The following is an 18,325-nucleotide window of genomic DNA, read 5'->3' on the forward strand; positions in this document are numbered from 1 at the left end:
AATTTTGGTTTAATTACTTATTTGGTCCTTATAATTTCATGATTCGTATCTTTTAATTCTTATAGTTTGAAAGTGATTTTGTTAGTTCTTATAGTTTATATTTTAATTATCTTTTAATCCTTATAGTTTAAAAGTGATTTTTTAATCCTTATAGTTTGAATTTTAATTCTCTTTTAGTCCTTATAGTTTGAAAGTGATCTTTTTAATTCCTATAATTTGTATTTTAATTATCTTTTAATTCTTATAGTTTGAAAGTGATTTTGTTAGTTCCTATAGTTTATATTTTAATTCTCTTTTAATCCTTATAGTTTAAAAGTGGTTTTTTTAATCTTTATAATTTGGATTTTAATTCTCTTTTAGTCCTTATAATTTGAAAGTGATCTTTTTAATCCCTATAATTTGTATTTTAATTATCTTTTAATCCTTACTACAAAAATATATAAAAATAATTAGCTACAAATTAGTTATACATTATCAACTATTTTTTATTACAAATTATCTTATGATAAATTAGTTACGAATTATTTGTTAATATTTTTGTAGTTAATTGTAATTAATAATATTACTCATATTTTGATGGAAAGAGCTAAAAGAAAATTAAAATATAAAGTATAGGAACTAAAAAAATTACTTTCAAACTATATGGACTAAAAGAAAATTAAAATATAAATTATAAGGACTAAAAAACTACTTTCAAACTACAAAGACTAAAAAAGAGAATTAAAATGTAAACTATAAGACTAAAAAAATCATTTTAAAATTATAAGAATTAAAATATACAAATGATAAAACTATAGAGACTAAATGAGTAATTCAATTTATAGTTTTTTATTGTTATAGAATTCAATATGAAAGACATTTTTATGAAAACATATTTAAATTTAATTAAAAATATATTTTTCTATCTTAATTCCTATTTTTTTTTACTATTTCTAAGTAAAACATTAAATATTATAATATTTTTCTAAAAGTTTTCCAAACAGCTTATCAAACCATGACAACAGCGAGTTCGATCGGTCGATTATTTTATTCTATCCAGATATTATATTATATTCGTGTTTCTATTGGATATATACGGGTGCATTAAATTATTGAACTTCTCGTTAGTGTGTTTCCACGTAGAGGTGAAGATGTAGACAAATCAAACTAATAAATTAAAACAATACAGCAGAAATATATAGCACTGCACAGAAGTATATACTTAGCAAAATCGATCATAAAACATTCATTAATATTCATATGTATCACGTTGAGCACTTCCACATATATAATTTAACACATACAAGACATCACCGACATGCATATCCAAGTTTATTCCATACAAAGGAAGGATCTATATAAGCATCCTTCTCGTCAAACTCCACACCGATTATTATACATATAAGCACTTATCCAGAGGCCAAGCCCATTATTTCTTAGTGCATAACTTTTAGAGCTATGCTTTGAGAAGATGAACATCAATATCTTTAGTGCATTTGTGCAGGTATTCGATGTATCCATATGGAGGATCAACCTCCTCAGCAAGCCTTTCATATTCAACCGTCCATTTAATAAAAGCACCGCCTTGATCCTTATCAATGGCTTGAAAGGTGAACTTAAATTTCTTATACTTATGATCAATGTCTCCACTGAAGAGCTTGTAGGTGATTGTTTTGTTCTGTTCATCAATGGATTCAATACTCTCCAGACATGTTGTAGCCTTACCATCTGTGTTGTTTCACAAGCAATCGAGAACAATAATAAGATCATTGTATCATAATGATACAAAAATGAATAAATGAATTAATAATCATATAAGGTTAATTTTATAAAAATGGAAAAGAATATAAATTTGATTGAATTATAGGTCATTTTGAATAATTTTTCATAGAATCAGCTACTTCTCTTTCTTAAAAAAACAGCAATTTTTATGATTGTAAGCAAATATAAATTAGTTTATGCTTTTTTTCAAATTTTGTAAAAAAAAAACTAAATTATCATATATCAGAATCATTATTCTCTAATTTGTAATAAAATGGCCCTATAGAGACTAAAAATATATCCAAACTTAAGAGAAAAAAATAGTCTACCCATTTTAATTTGCATATTAATATAGTTATTAGAAGTTTAATTACCTATGGTATAAGTCCAGTGTTTGACTGTCTCGTTGTGATGCCAGTCTTCACCTTGATGCAGCTTGGTTCCATGTACTCTATCAGTAAGGTTTTGAACATGATGAAGTTGTGTTGCAAAGAGGTTGAACCACTTTGCAGCGGTTGCATGAACCCCAATTTCAGTGGTGATTTTCCCAGCAAGTGACATGGTGAAGAAAGAAGCAAGTAATAGAAGCAAGAAGCAAGAGATGGAACAAACAAAGATGGGAGATGGGGATGAATATTGCGAACAAATGTGACTTAAAAAGACCATAATTTACCCACTCCTAACAACTAAATAATTAAAGTGTGGGGTCCATATTCAATACCCTACAAGGAAAAAAAAGTACCCAATCATTTTATTTTAAATATTCCAAATTTAGTAATAGACATATATTCCAGGCCAAAAAATAAAAGTTTGTTGTTACTAAATTTGTAGTTTTTATATTTTTAGTATGAGTTTTTTTAGTAATAAGTTTTACAATTTAATTAATAAATTTTATTACTTAATTTGAAATTTTAATATTATCTGCGTTTCTTTTGTTTTGTTACTTTTATAGAAAAATGTTATTTCTATGCTTATCTATTATTGTAAAACTTCTTGATAATTTTTTTTCAATTGTATTCTTATAAAAAATAATAAGCGTCAATTCCCTTTTCATTTAGTAATTATATAATTTTGATCCTTATGAAAATTGAATCACACTTTAGTCCTTTAGTTTTCTAAAATTAATCATTTTTGTCCATTGTTAATATGCCATCCAATTGTTAATGGAAAACACTGACATGTCCGTTAGTGAAAATAGGTGTCAGTTATTTATCCACGTAGTATAAAATATTTAAAATAAAAATTCAAATGTGATAGTAGCTTTAAAAAAATTGAAATATATAAAAGAATTGTAAGCGATGTTTAGTAAAGTTAAATTGTGATTGTTGATTTGTACATGGACTAATTCCGTTCGTTGGCTTAGCTTATGCGATTTAGCAAAGGTGGCTTGGAGATTTTTAATTCATGTATTATCTCAGCAAAGCTCGCTTGTGCATAAATACTGAGGAAATTTCTATTGCTAGGTATAACCGACAAGGATTCAAAGTTAATCCTTAGTAAATTAGTGGAGCAAAACACGTTACCCATTACCACCATTAATCATTGGAACTAGCACGTTATCTCTTGTTCTTCGTAACTTCAGGGAAGAACGCACTGCAAAGCAATTCTCGAACGAGTTACCTTACCCCCTAGGCCCCTACTACTCCCGGCCAAATCAAAGTTTTAAAACCCTGAAAATATAATGTTTCCATATTAACCGTGAAAAAAATATAGAATAAAGTTAATCCACGTGTATTGGGATTTAAACACTAGCATGAATTGATTTTTTTAATCAACAAATATTAATTTATTAATTTTATTAAAATATCTTGAGGGATTCCAACATACTATATCTCTCTTCCTTCTCGTCCTTCTTCACTCTTTCCCAACCATAGTATATCTCCCATGCATGGATAGTAACTAGCATGTGTTATCACTTACGGACATATCAACGTTTTCTATTAACAATTGGAAGACATATTAATGGGAGACTATCATTTCTTAATTTTGGAAAACTTGGGAACCAAAATATGCCATTAAATTAATTGTAGGGACCAAAATTTGCATATTCATAAAATTACTGGGATAAAAAATAAATTTAATCCATTAAAAAAGATAAATAATGAAATCTAAAAAGTTAAAACAATAATAAATTAGAATAAAAAAGTATTCTGGAGTTAAAGGTAGTACCGATCGAAATGAACCCCATCAATTGAATCATTACAAATAGCCTGTGGTTTTTTTTTTCTAAATCACAAAAAGACTGTATTTTCATAAAGTTTCTCCTACTTCTTTATAAAAGCAAGGAGAAATGGTAAAATTGTAACGCTCTTCAATAATATTATTGGTTTATCAAAAAACAAAAAAAAGAAACTTTTTGGCTTTTCCAGGGAAATGGGTCAATTTTTAAAAAATTATAGGAATGGATAAATTTTGAAAATATTACGAGCATGGGTAAGTGGTGTTTTAAAATACAAAACGCGATTTCATATAAAAAGAGTTGTGTTTTAAAACATGATTTTGAAAAAAATATTTATTTTAAAAAATATATTAAAATTATGTTTTAAAACATGATTTTTTATAGAAGTCGTATTATCAAGATATGATTCTTATTTTTTATTTTTTTTAAACAATTAAGTCGTATATAAGAGCACGACTTCTTTTATTTTCTTTTTTTTCTCAATCAAATAAAAATATTTATATTTATATTTTTTTTCATTTCTCTATCAAACAAATAAGTCATAAAGTTACGTTTTTGCTTCGGCCGGCTTCTTCTCCTTTCTTTTCTATTTTCTTCTTGATTTCCCTGCGCATTTTCACGTCTCATTCTTCTAGAGATTATCTTTTTGAACAATGAACAAATATTTTACATTAAAAGCCACCTTACCTGTCAACATTTCTTTTCAGTACCCAAAAAATAATCAATTCCAAAAATGTGCATATGATCTTGTAAAAAAAAAACTGTACATATGATAAATTAAATAATAAATAGTTACTCTGATATTCATTTTTTTACGATATCACAAATTCAATATTTTAAAAAAAAACTAAATTGTGCTCTTATATACAACTTCATTGTTTAAAAAAATTAATACCAAAGACATATATGATAATACGAATTTTATAAAAAATATATATATAATATTTTAATTAGTGTTTTATACTTAAAGTCATGTTTTAAAACATGACTTTAGTATTTTTTTATTTTAAGAAAAAATATCTTTTCTAAAATACTGTTTTAAAATATGATTTTTTTTATATAAAGTCGTGTTTTAAAACACGATTTATTCATACCTGTAATATTTTAAAATTTATGCATTCTTTTAATTTTTTAAAAATTGACCCATTTCTGTAAAATAGCCAGCTTTTTAAGATGATAAAGTAATTTTTTAAAAGTTATTTTTTATTCTTATCATTTAATTATTTTTAAAATCTAATTATTATAATAAGTAATAATTTTAACTATAGTTTTTTAAAAATTGAATAATAAGAATGAGGATTAATTCTAAATGAGTTACTACTAGTAAATTAATCTCTTGACCTATAAGATACTATAAAATTCATTTAGTAATGTGCATTCCAGTCTGACCTAATACATAATACGAGTAAGTTTATTAATTAGAACCATGACTAATTCTTGTATAGATAGGGACGCAAGTAACACGTCATATTCTTAAGCATAGTTAATTAAATCATTTTCAAAATAAATAAATAAAAAACATAGCAATCTGCAACCAAAAATGGGGCATTTAATTTATTTCAGCCTAAACAAATTTTATTTATTTAATTATTTTATAAGTATTTTCAAAACACATTAATTAACAAAAACTTAAATGAAATAGAAATAGGAACATGAATAAGAATATTAATATTGGATCAACAAGTTTCCTATTACCATATTTTAAGGCAATGCATATTCAGTATGATAATTCTAGAAAATATTAAGAACGAATAACATTATTAAAACTGCTCTTTTGGCACGTAAGTATCCTCTTGTTATTTGCAGAATTAACTGATATGTTATAATAAGTGATTTTTTTATCACTATACTAAGTGATTTTTTAAACAAAATCATTATACCAAGTGATTACTAACGTGATCTATTACTTTTTCAAAATGTAATTGAATTCCCTATAACATTTCTATTCATATTATACATCATATTGTTAAAAGTATTTATTTAAATTATTCGCTTAATTTCTATAGTTGTCATCATTTCAAATTTTAATATTTTAAAAGAATTTAAATTTCGATTCCTACATATGCATAAATTAAAATCAAGTTTTACTGAATGATGTAAATATAATAATACAAAAATAATTATTAGTCAAACTCTAATTATTTTTTAATTGATCTCCAAATTAATCAAGATTTTTTTCCTATAACTAAAGAATTAAAAAAATACAGAAGAAAACTTTAGGCAGTATATAACTATAACAAAAAAACTGTGTAAGAATTAAAACTTACTATTTTTAATATAGAAAATGAAACTTAAAAAGGAGGACAGCTATAAGAATTAATTAGTTTAACCAAAGCATTTCATCAAGCTTTGCATATTCTAAAATTATTTGTTCAAAACTTTACTGGGAAAGGGATATCGGATAATTCAAGAGATACGCGATCTTCTCAATTCTAACTTTGCGAATATCGGATAATTCAAGAGATACGCGATCTTCTCAATTCTAACTTTGCGAATTCCGTGATGTCATATTCAATTATAAGAAATGTTTTTCAGAATTTTTGGATAGAGAATTTTAAATGAGGAAAGTAATTTATCAGAGAATTTAAATTTTTGTAATTTAGAATTCATTATTTGGAGGTTTTTTTTATGAAGAATTTAAAATTTTGGAATTTTAAAATAGAATTTTAAAATACTAAAAATCTGAAATTTCAATTCTTCTTCAAGAAACACTTTTTAAACTCCTAAATAGAGGAACACGTATAACTAGCACACTAATTATATTTTTTCTTTTTTTTCATTCATTTTTTTCATACTCATAATTTTAATTTTTTTTATCCAAACACAAAATTTTGAAAATAAAAGAATTTCAATTGAAGTATTTGAAATTCTTAAAATTTTAAATTTCTCAGAATTTTAAATTTCTCCATGTCATATTTAACTTGCATATATAATCTTACGAGTATGTTTGGATGAGGAAATTTAAAATTCTAGAGAATTTTAAATTTTGAGAATTTCAAATTCTTCAATTTAAATTCCTTCATTTCTAAAATTTTGTGTTTGGATAAGAAATTAGATTTCTTCATTTTTAAAATTTTGTGTTTGGATAATGAAATTAAATTTCTTCATTTTTAAAATTTTGTGTTTGGATAAGGAAATTGAATTTCTTCATTTTTAAAATTTCTTATTTTGATAAAATAATCAAATGCATTCTCTTTTAAAATTTTATATTTTAATAAAACAATTTTTAATAAAATAATTATTTTTTTCATTAATAAATTCTATGTACTATTTGTCGAGTGTGATATTCCAATAAATATGTACTATTTTAATCTATTTCAATTAAAAATATATAATTTAACTATTTAAATTATTATTTCATTTACGACACACTACACCACTCACAACATAAACAATATTTAGTATTATTTCACCTTAGAATGTTATTTAGAAGTCTATAGATGAAACTTGTTTTTTTGCCAAAGTCATTGGTCAGTAATGTAATTACACCAAAAAAAACTTAGACGGAAATAAAATCTAGTCACAAAATAAGTCCAACTTCCAAAATAATTCTGAATTTTCTAATTGCATTTGCTTCAACACAGGAATTCCTTCACATATTTTCTGCAAAAGAAGACATAATGTTAAGTGTCACTAAACAAATCATATTTGTTAAAACATAATTTGTTATATAAAATGAAAGATATAAATGTAAAACATAATTATACAACATCAACATACTTGTCATGATATCAAACTTACCTGTAATTTGACATCAAGGCATAAAAGATAAGATGTAATCCTCTTTCTCATCCAATGGAAGAGCTTTTATAATCGCAAACTTAATGGGATTTTCTGTCAACCAATCAATTGCTCTATGTCTAAGTGCACCATTAAAATTAGGTATATTATCTAGCTCACTCACCACTTCATGTACCACTTCTTGAGCTTCTTTTATCTCCATCTTTTTTTTGTTCTCCATCTTCTTCTTAGTCACTTCAACAAATTCTTTCAATGACTCGGCTACTTCTTTCATTGAAGAAATCATCCCTTCTTTCTCTCCACTCTTACTTGGGCGAATGTTTTTCTCGTGGCAGAACTTGATCCCTCTAAGTCAAAACTCACACTATGAATTGCTTCCTCTTCATTTGTTTCTTTGCTCATGATATCATCTGCATCTAATGCATTTTCTGCTCTGAGTCCAGTAGCTCTATCCTTTGCACATAGGTCAACAATATCATCCCAATTAGGAATGACTTTGAATCGAAATCGTTTGGCCTCTTCATGTGACTTGAAAAAAAATAGAAACATGTTAATAACAACACAAATAATAACTACTATTGAATAAAATTAAAAGATAATTGGCTACCTTAACATATTCATTCCATGCAATTTCATTTTCAACGGTAATCATGTACTTTGTGCTATCCCAGTCAAATCCACTTTGACTAAGAATGTCACTCACAATTCCATACCATGTTCTCCAAAGCTTAAAACGATTCTTAACATTATCTGCCATAAAGTGAACTCCAAAACGCTTGGACAAAATTTGAGCTGCAGTACTGTATGCTACTGCTTTCCAATTTCCATCACCTTTATTGCCCAAATTTCTTTGATCTCTAAGCACATCAGCTAGCACACGTTCCATTTCCAAGTTCCATGCGAAGTAACTTCTTGTATCCTCACTAGACATCTTTCTTTTTCCACTTGACTTGTTCTTCACATTGCTTGATTCCATTTCTCTAGACAAAAAAAATAATCTCACATATATAAAGGTGAGACATGTCAAATTAGCATTCTACGAAAGTATAAAATTAACTACACATAAAAAGAAAACAAAATCCAAAGTATTATGAAATACAAAAATCCAAAGTATCACACATACATGAGTATAAAGTCAATTACACATAAGAAACAAAATCCAAATCCACTAAAAACATCTCCCTAATCAAAGTTTCTTCTTATTTGATAGGTGGCAAACATATTCATTGCTAAAGTATCACGGAATCTTGTCCATTCCTCAGTTGCTTGGATAGTTGTGACTTCATCTCCAATATTATTTGTGACTCTTTCCATTTGTTGATTGATTAACTCATTGTCAACAACAGATAAAAGTTCCAAGTCTTGGGCTTCCAAAATTGGATCACTATGTTGTTCATCTCTTATGAAATTATGTAGCATGAAACAAGCATTAATAATTCTTATTTGTGTTTTTATATCAAAAAAAGAAGGAGTTCTTAATATACTCCATCTTTTCTTCAATACCCCAAATGACCTTTCAATAACATTCCTTGCACTTGCATGACGAAGATTAAATAACTCCTTGTAGTTTTGAGGAGTGTTTCTGATCCACTCATTAAGATGATATCTAGTCCCTCGATAAGGTGCTAAAAATCCAGGGCCATTTGTATACCCCGCATCCACAAGAAAATATTTACCTACAATGGTTAAAAAAAATATTATATATAAAAATATGCATATTTCTTTTATATGTTAAATAAAGTTTCATCATTTCATGACATTACCATTTGGTATATGGAGACAATTTTGACGATGCAAAGCATCTCGCAATACTCGAGAATCTCCTGCTGACCCTTCCCACCCGGGCAACACATATATAAACCTTAAATCTGGACCACAAACTCCTAAAACATTTGTAGAGATATCACCTTTTCTATTACGATATCTAGGTCTATCTTCTGCAGAAACTGTTACTGGAATATGTATCCCATCAAGTGCTCCAATCGAATTCTAAAAACATTCCAAAATAAAAAATAAGTCACAATCACTTAAAGTACCTTATAATTACTAACAAATGACAAACTAACCTTAAACCATCTCCATTTGTTTTCCACCGAGCCCTCTAGATTATACTCATGGAACTTCAAATATTCTTTGCTTACTTTCATTATAGCGCCCAGGACATTCTTGAATTGCCTACTAATTGTTTCCATGGATCTACAATAACTAAAGTGCACAACTCTATACTTTAGGTTGTGAGCAAGAATATGCAAAAACATTGCCACAGCTTCATCTATAGGAACATTTTTTGTTTTAACCAATTGCCCTTTCTCTTGTAAAATTCTACAAAGCTTAAAAAATGCCTTTTTACTGACCCTTAATTGTTCAATGCAATCAGTTTTTGTTCCCCTGTATAGACGATTGAGGAAACTATGTCTTTCTAATTCCAAATTTCGGGCAGGTTCCTTAACAAAATACTTGTCATGATACCAAGTCAGTGCACCCAAAAGCATAGTGACAACACTAACAATAATGAAAAATACTTGTTCAAGTTCTTCTTCCTCCTCTTCATCTCTTCTACATTTTCTTGAAGTAGCCGAAGCATCAACTATACTACTTTCCATTTCTTGATTATCCACACTATATAACTAAAAGTAATATAATAACAAAGGATTAATTAGGAAGCTGATGCATATGCTTATCAAGAATAATGATAAAAATTCAATTGAACAATCAATAGAAATTCAAATACATCATTACGATCTCTTATCAAACATGTGTCATACTCAAGAAAAAAAAAGACAAAGCAAGATGTGAAGGCAGAAAAGGACCACGTATATGCACTTTCTTCCTTCGTATGTAGTCCTCTCTTTTTTATGTTTATATATTGAAACACTAATCAATGCCAGGATATATCCATCTTAATTATACCGTTTAACTTGGTAGCACCAGTGTACTCTTTGTCCTAGCTAAGAAGCCATGTATTAACAATTTAACATCTGGTTCAGGTTTAAGGCTCTACTATAAGACCCAGGACCAATATATCAATTACATATAAATAAATTTTTCTTTCAAAAGCGGACATATAATAAAAAGAAATAAATTAAAGGAGTATAAAATAATTTAAAATTCAGTCCTACTGACGTGTGCTCAAAAAATTATAAAGAATTAATAAATAGAAAACCTGTATTTAAAATTACTACTATAATGAAAATATATCATTACAATAAATAGAGTTGCAGATGTAGGGTGTCCTAGCTATAATATATATTGTTTCAGACATAAGCAATTTTTTACGCTCATATCATTTTCAAACACACATTAATCATATGAAGTAATTAAAATGTAACGGTGAAATAAAGTGTAGAAATAAAAAGATTAATTAAATGAAAAACTAAATTGAACAAGTAAGACATTGCACCAAAATCTTATCCTCATGAAAGAAATTTTGACCTTTACTAACAAGCATTTGGCAAGAGTCAAAATAATTCTTTAAATTGTAACTGCAATATATTATATATGCTAGCTACTCGATCGATACGACATTTTGATCGATATAATTCTTTACAGTAACTATAAAATAATTAATATTTTGAAAAGAGTATATATATATCTATGGAATAATATTATTGTGATGGTGATCATGTAGTTGTGAGTAGGGGTTGATTTCCTTGGCATTATTAGGTTGGGGTAGTGCAGAAGGAGCATGAGAATAGCGTCTGGACCAAAAGAGATAGTTGAGGAAGTTGAGGAAGCTTAAGACAGCCAGTAACCAATAGAAAAGATCAAGCTTGTCTTGGTTAAGGTCGTTGTTGTGAAGCCAGCCAGCAGCTGAAGAAGAAGAAGTTGAAGTGATCTTATTGACCAAAGAAACCAAAAGTGTGCTCAAGTAAAAGCCAAATGAGTAAGAGCAATATGTGATGGCTGTAAAGAATGCTTGCATCCCTTTCAAGGACTGTTTATAAAAGAACTCAAGGAGGCCAATGGCTGTGAACATCTCTGACAAGCCAAAGATCAAGTATTGTGGGGTTATCCAAAAGATGGACAAAACTTTGTGATGGTTCACAGCTGCGTCCCTTCTCTTTTTCTCCAATAGAGCAGCTGCAACCATAGAAAAGGTAGCCAGAAAAAGACCAAAGCCTATTCGGCGCAAAGGTGAGATTCCAGACTCATGGCCGGTGAATTTTCTAACAAATGGGACAAAGAAGGTGTCATAGAGAGAAACTAAAAAGATTATTTTCATAGTTTGTTTTCCCGTCCATTTGTATACTTTCTTATACATAATCAATCAACATTTACGATTCATCTCATTAAATTGTATCAACTTATGTTTCAACAATTGCTCGAGTTATAGATTTGAGATGAGATAAAGCAGGAATTTATCTTAAAACCCTTCTCTGTAAAAAAAAAAAGTCTATGTAAAGATAAGAAGAAAGCAATGATATTTTGACGAGTTCAGACAATGACAATAGGAAATTACGAATACTAATGCTATTCGTTTCTTGACTTTTCTTTGGAAGAGAGGGACTCAAGAACCAAAAATTTTACACGATTATAAATTAGTAGCCAAAAATTTTATTCAATTCTTTGAACTTCACACACACTGATAATAATAATAACACGATTCCATTATTCTAAAGCAAACGTACACACGCTATGACTTCTGCAACTGGTAATGACACTGGCTCTGCAGGTTCTTCTTCTGGCTTTGGATCTCCCTGTGGGGCATGCAAGTTCCTAAGATAATGAATTCTATCTCTCCTTCTAAAAAAATTAACATTTTAACAACTAATATTTATCAATAAAAGAAGACTATCACACAACTTATTTTGTCACCAATCAATTCTCTTCAAACTATGTACCAAATAAGAGTAATTCCTTTGGCTAATCATTTTGGTTAATGGAACATGCAATAAATCATGAGTAAAAAGGAAACAGAAGGACTAAAGGGGGAATTCATACTAGAATAGCAAAAATTGTTCTATGGTACTGAAGCCTGTTCAAGTCCTTATGATTTGCTGCAGATTAGTGTTGTGACTTGTGACACCAGAATTAATAACCCAAACTCAGCCATGTTGCAATCATGATTCTTGACAGTTATCTTGCTTGGTGGTCTTTGGAAAAAATTTCAAGAATGGGAAGGCAAATTTATTGCAAGAGGTGTTATATTGTCCATAGTGTCCATATGTTTCCCATAGGCTGACATAGCATTTGCAGCATTCATGTGCTTCTTTATTTCGCTTACTAAATAAGTAATAGAAACTATTTTTCCCCGACAATATAAGGATCAAGATTGAAGCCTAATTTGATAGACGTGTCAAATGCATTATGTACATTATTCTTTTGGACTTCACTAAAAAAACCTCTAGCTGTTCTTGAGAATATATAGATGGTAATTGTTCCCACTCCCAAACCTCTCTTCTATATAGGAAAAAAAAATGTACTATGGGGCTGCACAATCCTAAATCCTTTCTCATAGCAAACGAAAAAAATATTGGTTTCGAGGCCCCTGAATCTAAACCCATTCAGGGATTGCAGCCTTCAAATTGTCGAGACTCGATCACTTCCACCGAATCTCAGGGCCTGGAACCAGCCACCAACAAAACTTACAATTAACAACCACACACAGTTTATTAAGGACACACTTCATAACTACAAACATAACTATACCATGCACCATCAACCTTTAACCTTCTAGAAATCAAAGGATCCAAGAATCCTATCACATTGTAGTCAATGAAAAACATAACTATACCACGCGCCATAACTTTGTGACTAATTTCCTATCACATTGCAGTCAATGAAAAGCAGTACATATTCTATATGACTTAATTTTTTGGGATATGACAAGAATAAAACTTGTCGCAGGATGTGTTCGAGGAAAAAAGGAACATATTAGAACCAGCAGGAGCACTTGCACTAACTGGAGCTGAGGCATACTGCAAGCATTATGGGCTCCAGGGGAAAAATATTGTAGTAATAACCAGTGGAGCAAACATGAATTTTGATAAACTTCGGGTTGTAACTAAACTTGCTAATATTGGTTGTAAACAAAAGGTTGTGCTGGCAACTGTTATGGCAGAGGAGCTTGGAAGTTTCAAACAATTTTATGAATTGGTATGTCTGCAATTTTTAAACAGCAATATGTTGGCTAAATATTGACATCTCTCTATCCCAATTTATTAGTGTTCATTGACTATCATTTTCTCTAGTGCAAATATCTGTTAACAGCTTGTATTGAACACACTTCGCACAAAAACTAGAGAAAACCTCAATACAATGAAAACATATAATAACATAAAAAGTTCAATCTTAAATGTCTCAATGTCTTGTTTTAACAGCAACTAAATTCTTAAATTGATAAGATTTTCTCACTCTAAAGAAGAACAAGACAAAAACAACAGGAAGATCATAAACAACTAGTAAATAACATTTAGACAGATCATTCATACGGAATACAGGATCTGTGCACGAACAAGACACAATAAGAATTAGAAATTCCAGCACAAACTACATATCATATGAAAATAGACAAGAAATAAATGAACACCGTGATTTCTAGATCTACGCCTTATTACACTTAGATTGAACAATAAAGATAGAGATAGAAATAATAATCGTAGGAATAATGAAAAATGAACCATCTATTTGAAAAGTGCATTGGTGGAGGCGAGAACTGACCTTGTTTGTGATCGACACCTTTTTCGGAATAATGCAGAGGGAGAAAATGTTGCAAGAGAAAGAGAAGAGTGAAAAACTTTGCAAGAATGAAGGATCGAGAGAGAACCTATCAAAATCCTAACACAATCACCTTCTTTTTCTTCTTCCTTTCCGATGCAGTCACCAGAAACCACCGATGCAGTCACCAGAAACCACCACCGGCAGCTGAACAAGTGCAGAGGTTTCCAGCAGAAGCTGTTGCAAGAGAGAGAACGAAGGATTTCAAAAGAAGTTGTTCCACCACCGATGCAGTCACCAGAAACCACCGCCGGCAGCTAAACAAGTGCGGAGGTTTCCGGCAAAAGCTGTAGCAAGAGAGAGAACGAAGGATTTCGAAAGAAGCTGTTGCAAGAAAATGAAGGAGCTAGAGAATGAAGGAGCCACAAAATGAAGGATTTCGGGAGAAGCTACATCAGAAAAGAATTTCAAATTCTTTCATAAATGGAAAGAATTTAAAATGCTAATATTTAAGTTAACTAAAATCCCTTATCAAAATCCTCAAATTTCAATTTCTTTCTAAATTTTTATCCAAACATCTTATTTGATTGGAAAGTAATTAAAATCCTTTAAAAAATTGAATTACCCTATTAAATTTCCCCATCCAAACACACTCTACGGGAAATGTGAATTTAGTCAATGTATTAGGAAGCCAGCTAGCGAAAATATTACTTGATTGCAATAGCAAAAATCAAATATTTAATTTGTTTGATATTTTTGTATCATCAACAAAAATTAGTTAATGAATTTAAGTTGTCCACGGACAACGATACAACATGGTGTCACTAAACAATTTCACCTGCATAACATAACTTAAGTATATATATGTGTGTGTGTTTGTGTGTGTGTGTGTGTGTGTGTGTGTCTAGCCAATGAACTAGATAGCCTGCCAAAAAAAAGCTACAAGCCTACAAGTTAAAAGTTAAAAAATGTTGAAAGTTAAAAATGTTACACTAATTTATTGAGTTAGAACTGTTTGGTAAATTATTTGTTAAACTAATTGATAGAGGAGAAAGAAGTTGTCATTTTTGTAAAACAAACCTTTTTATAACTTTTTCTATAACTCCCTTTTCAAATTCTTTTTTTTAATGTCAATATTACCCTTAATGAAGTGACAAGAGAGGGAATTAATTTTAATAAAACTAAATAATCCCGATGACTTTAATACATTTGAGTCTAACAATCATCACATTATAGGCATCTTTTCATTAAAGTCATTATATAATTACACTTGGCTCAAGCGATGACTTGAAGATTCAACATTAAACTTGAAGTGTGCACCATAAGTTGAAATTATAAGTCTCCATCCTTAATTGAATTAAAATGATTGAATCATGGTTGTCGCAAGTTATCCAAACAATTTGGTTTCTTCCATGTATCACAAATCATCCAATTCAACTTATCTTTAATTAATATTGTAATATGTGTCTTTATAGTGCTTTCTAAGACACAATAATGTCATCTCACTAAAACAATAATGTATTCCATATAATGTGAATGACAAGATAAACAGAAACAACTATAATTGAATTCACAAGTTTCATACTGTACAAGCATCACAACTATAATGTATATCTATACATCACACTACATCGTTAACAAAGACTTATCCACAACACCCATCCTTTCAACATGGCCAACAAATATCTTGGGTGGTAAACCTTTAGTCAACGGATTTGCTATCATTAAGTTTGTACCAATATGCTCAATTAACACTTTATGTTTCTGCACTTCTTTTTTAATTGACAAATACTTTAAATCCACATATTTTGCTCCTTTAGAGTATTTGTCATCCTTAGAGAAGAAGACAATTGTAGAGTTATCACAATAAATCCTCAACGGTCTGGCTATACTGTCGATAATACCAAACCCTGAAGTAAAGTTCTGCAACCACAATGCTTGAATATTGGCCTCAAAGCATGCTACAAACTCAACCTCCATGGTAGAAGTAACAATCACAGATTGTTTTGCACTTTCCATGGCACCACTCCTCCAGCCAAAAGGAAGATGTACCCAAATGTAGACTTTCTTGAGTTCATGCATCCAGCATAGTCTGAATCTGAGTAGTCAATCACTTTAAGGTGATCTGACCTCCTACATGTGAGCATGTAATCGTTTGTGCGTTGTAAGTACCAAATAACTTTCTTTGCAACTTTTTAGTGATCTATTCCAGGATTGCTTTGATATCAGCCCAACATTCCTACGACAAAGCTAATATCTGGCTATGTACATGTTTGAGCATACATCAAGCTCCCAACCACTTATGCAAGAGGGACATGCTCCATTTCCTTTTGTTCCAAGTCATTTTTGGGATATTGCATTTTACTAAACTTGTCCCTTTTTGTATTGGAACAATCCCTACAGAGCATTTTTTCCATTGTGAATCTCTCTAAAACTTTATTGATATATCATTTTTGTGACAATCCCAACAATCTTTGTATTCTATCACGGAATATTTGTATTCCTATCATATAAGATGCCTCACCCATATCTTTTATTCCAAAGTTAATAGAGAGATACTTGTTTACATAATGTAACATAGCAATATCATTAGCAGCAAGCAAAATATCATCAACATATAAGACTAAAATTACAAATTTGCTTCCATTGACCTTCATGTAGATACATTGATCAAAGGTGTTCTCTACAAAACCATACGACGTAATAGTATCATTAAACTTGAGATACCACTGTCTAGAAGTCCGTTTTAGTCCATATTTTGACTTCTTTAATTTACACACCATTTTTTCCTTTCCCGTAGAAACAAACCCTTTAGGTTGGTTAATATAAACCTTTTCCTGTAAGTCACCATTTAGAAAGGTGGTCTTTACATCCATCTGGTGAAGCTTTAAATCATAATGAGCCACCAAAGCCAATATAATTCTCAAAAAGTCCTTCTTAGAAACCAGAGAAAAGGTCTCTTTGTAGTCAATGCAATCTTTTTAAGTGAAACCTTTGGCGATGAGTCTAGCTTTATACCTTTCAATATTTCCTTTCGAGTCATGTTTGGTCTTAAAGACCCATTTACTACAAACTCATTTAGAACCTTCAGGAAATTCAACTAGATCCCATACTTTATTGTCATCCATCGATTTTAACTTTTCTTTCATCGCATTGAGCCACTTTTCAAAATAGTCACCTTCCATGGCTTGTCTAAATGAGACTGGATCTTCATCAATGCTCAATTCACATTCATGCTCAAGTGAATACACAACATAATCACTTGAAATAGCTGGCCTCTTTTTCCTTTCAAACCTCCTTGGTGCTATTTCTTGTGCCTCTTCTATCTCTTGTTCATTTGTGACTTGCTCATTGTCTATTGGTTCATTACCTATGTGTTCATCTTGTGGGTTATTAATGTTATTACGTTGTCTCTAGGTATTGTTTGACTGTAATACAACCAAATGAACAACATCTTCACGAGAAACTATAGGTGAAGAAGATTCACCACAAGTCTCTATAATATCCAGCTTTTGTGATTTCTCACTCCTACTAAACTGACCATTATCAATGAAACTAACATTACCAGACTCAACTATTCTTGTAATATGATTAGGACAATAGAATATGTAACCTTTAGACTTTTCAAGATACCCAATGAAGAAACCACTAACGGTTCTTGCATCAAGCTTCCTTTCATGTGGATTATGCACCTTTACTTTTGTCAGACAACCCCAAACATGGAGATGCCTTAAATTAGGTTTCCTTCCTGTCCATAATTCATAAGGGGTCTTAGGAACTGCCTTACTAGGAACCCTGATATGTAGATACACAACAGTCTTTAATGCATGCATTCATAAAGATAAAGGTACAATACTATAACTCAACATAGACCTAACCATATCCTTCAGAGTACAATTCCACCTTTCAACCACACCATTCTATTGTGGTGTGCTAGGCATAGTATAATGTGCACATATGCCTCTACTTTTGAGGAACTTTGCAAATGGACCTAGACATTGTTCACTT

General features: G+C 30.0%; 3 protein-coding genes across 3 annotated transcripts; all 3 read right to left on the reverse strand.

Moving 5' to 3' along the window:
* Window positions 1-1,198: 1,198 nt before the first annotated feature.
* Window positions 1,199-2,372, reverse strand: LOC100527208 (uncharacterized). Its single transcript, NM_001249499.2, has 2 exons — window positions 2,115-2,372; window positions 1,199-1,707 (listed from the first exon to the last, which is right to left on the reverse strand). The coding sequence occupies exons 1-2, from the start codon at window positions 2,299-2,301 to the stop codon at window positions 1,436-1,438; spliced, it is 459 nt and encodes a 152-aa protein (NP_001236428.2). The 5' UTR covers window positions 2,302-2,372; the 3' UTR covers window positions 1,199-1,435.
* A 6,470-nt stretch (window positions 2,373-8,842) lies between these two features.
* On the reverse strand, window positions 8,843-9,918 carry LOC100806549 (uncharacterized). Its single transcript, XM_041009612.1, has 4 exons — window positions 9,727-9,918; window positions 9,424-9,649; window positions 9,292-9,336; window positions 8,843-8,964 (listed from the first exon to the last, which is right to left on the reverse strand). The coding sequence occupies exons 1-4, from the start codon at window positions 9,916-9,918 to the stop codon at window positions 8,843-8,845; spliced, it is 585 nt and encodes a 194-aa protein (XP_040865546.1).
* Window positions 9,919-11,229: 1,311 nt separating this feature from the next.
* On the reverse strand, window positions 11,230-11,882 carry LOC106796165 (protein NRT1/ PTR FAMILY 4.3-like). The gene has a single exon (XM_014767743.3). It carries the CDS (start codon window positions 11,880-11,882, stop codon window positions 11,253-11,255), a length of 630 nt encoding a protein of 209 aa, XP_014623229.1. The 3' UTR covers window positions 11,230-11,252.
* Window positions 11,883-18,325: the final 6,443 nt, after the last annotated feature.

Source organism: Glycine max, chromosome 15 (assembly GCF_000004515.6).
Source record: "Glycine max cultivar Williams 82 chromosome 15, Glycine_max_v4.0, whole genome shotgun sequence".
Taxonomy (NCBI): Eukaryota; Viridiplantae; Streptophyta; class Magnoliopsida; order Fabales; family Fabaceae; genus Glycine; species Glycine max.

Bases quoted from the DNA above. Each gene is read 5' to 3' on its own strand.
- LOC100527208 (NM_001249499.2), bottom strand. From the start codon at position 2,301: ATGTCACTTGCTGGGAAAATCACCACTGAAATTGGGGTTCATGCAACC. The intron at 1,708-2,114 runs GTAATTAAACTT...GAAACAACACAG, and splicing joins ACACTGGACTTATACCATAG to ATGGTAAGGCTACAACATGT.
- LOC100806549 (XM_041009612.1), bottom strand. From the start codon at position 9,918: ATGTTTTTGCATATTCTTGCTCACAACCTAAAGTATAGAGTTGTGCAC. The intron at 9,650-9,726 runs GTTAGTTTGTCA...GAATGTTTTTAG, and splicing joins ACAAATGGAGATGGTTTAAG to AATTCGATTGGAGCACTTGA. The intron at 9,337-9,423 runs GTAATGTCATGA...TAACCATTGTAG, and splicing joins TTGTCTCCATATACCAAATG to GTAAATATTTTCTTGTGGAT.
- LOC106796165 (XM_014767743.3), bottom strand. From the start codon at position 11,882: ATGAAAATAATCTTTTTAGTTTCTCTCTATGACACCTTCTTTGTCCCA.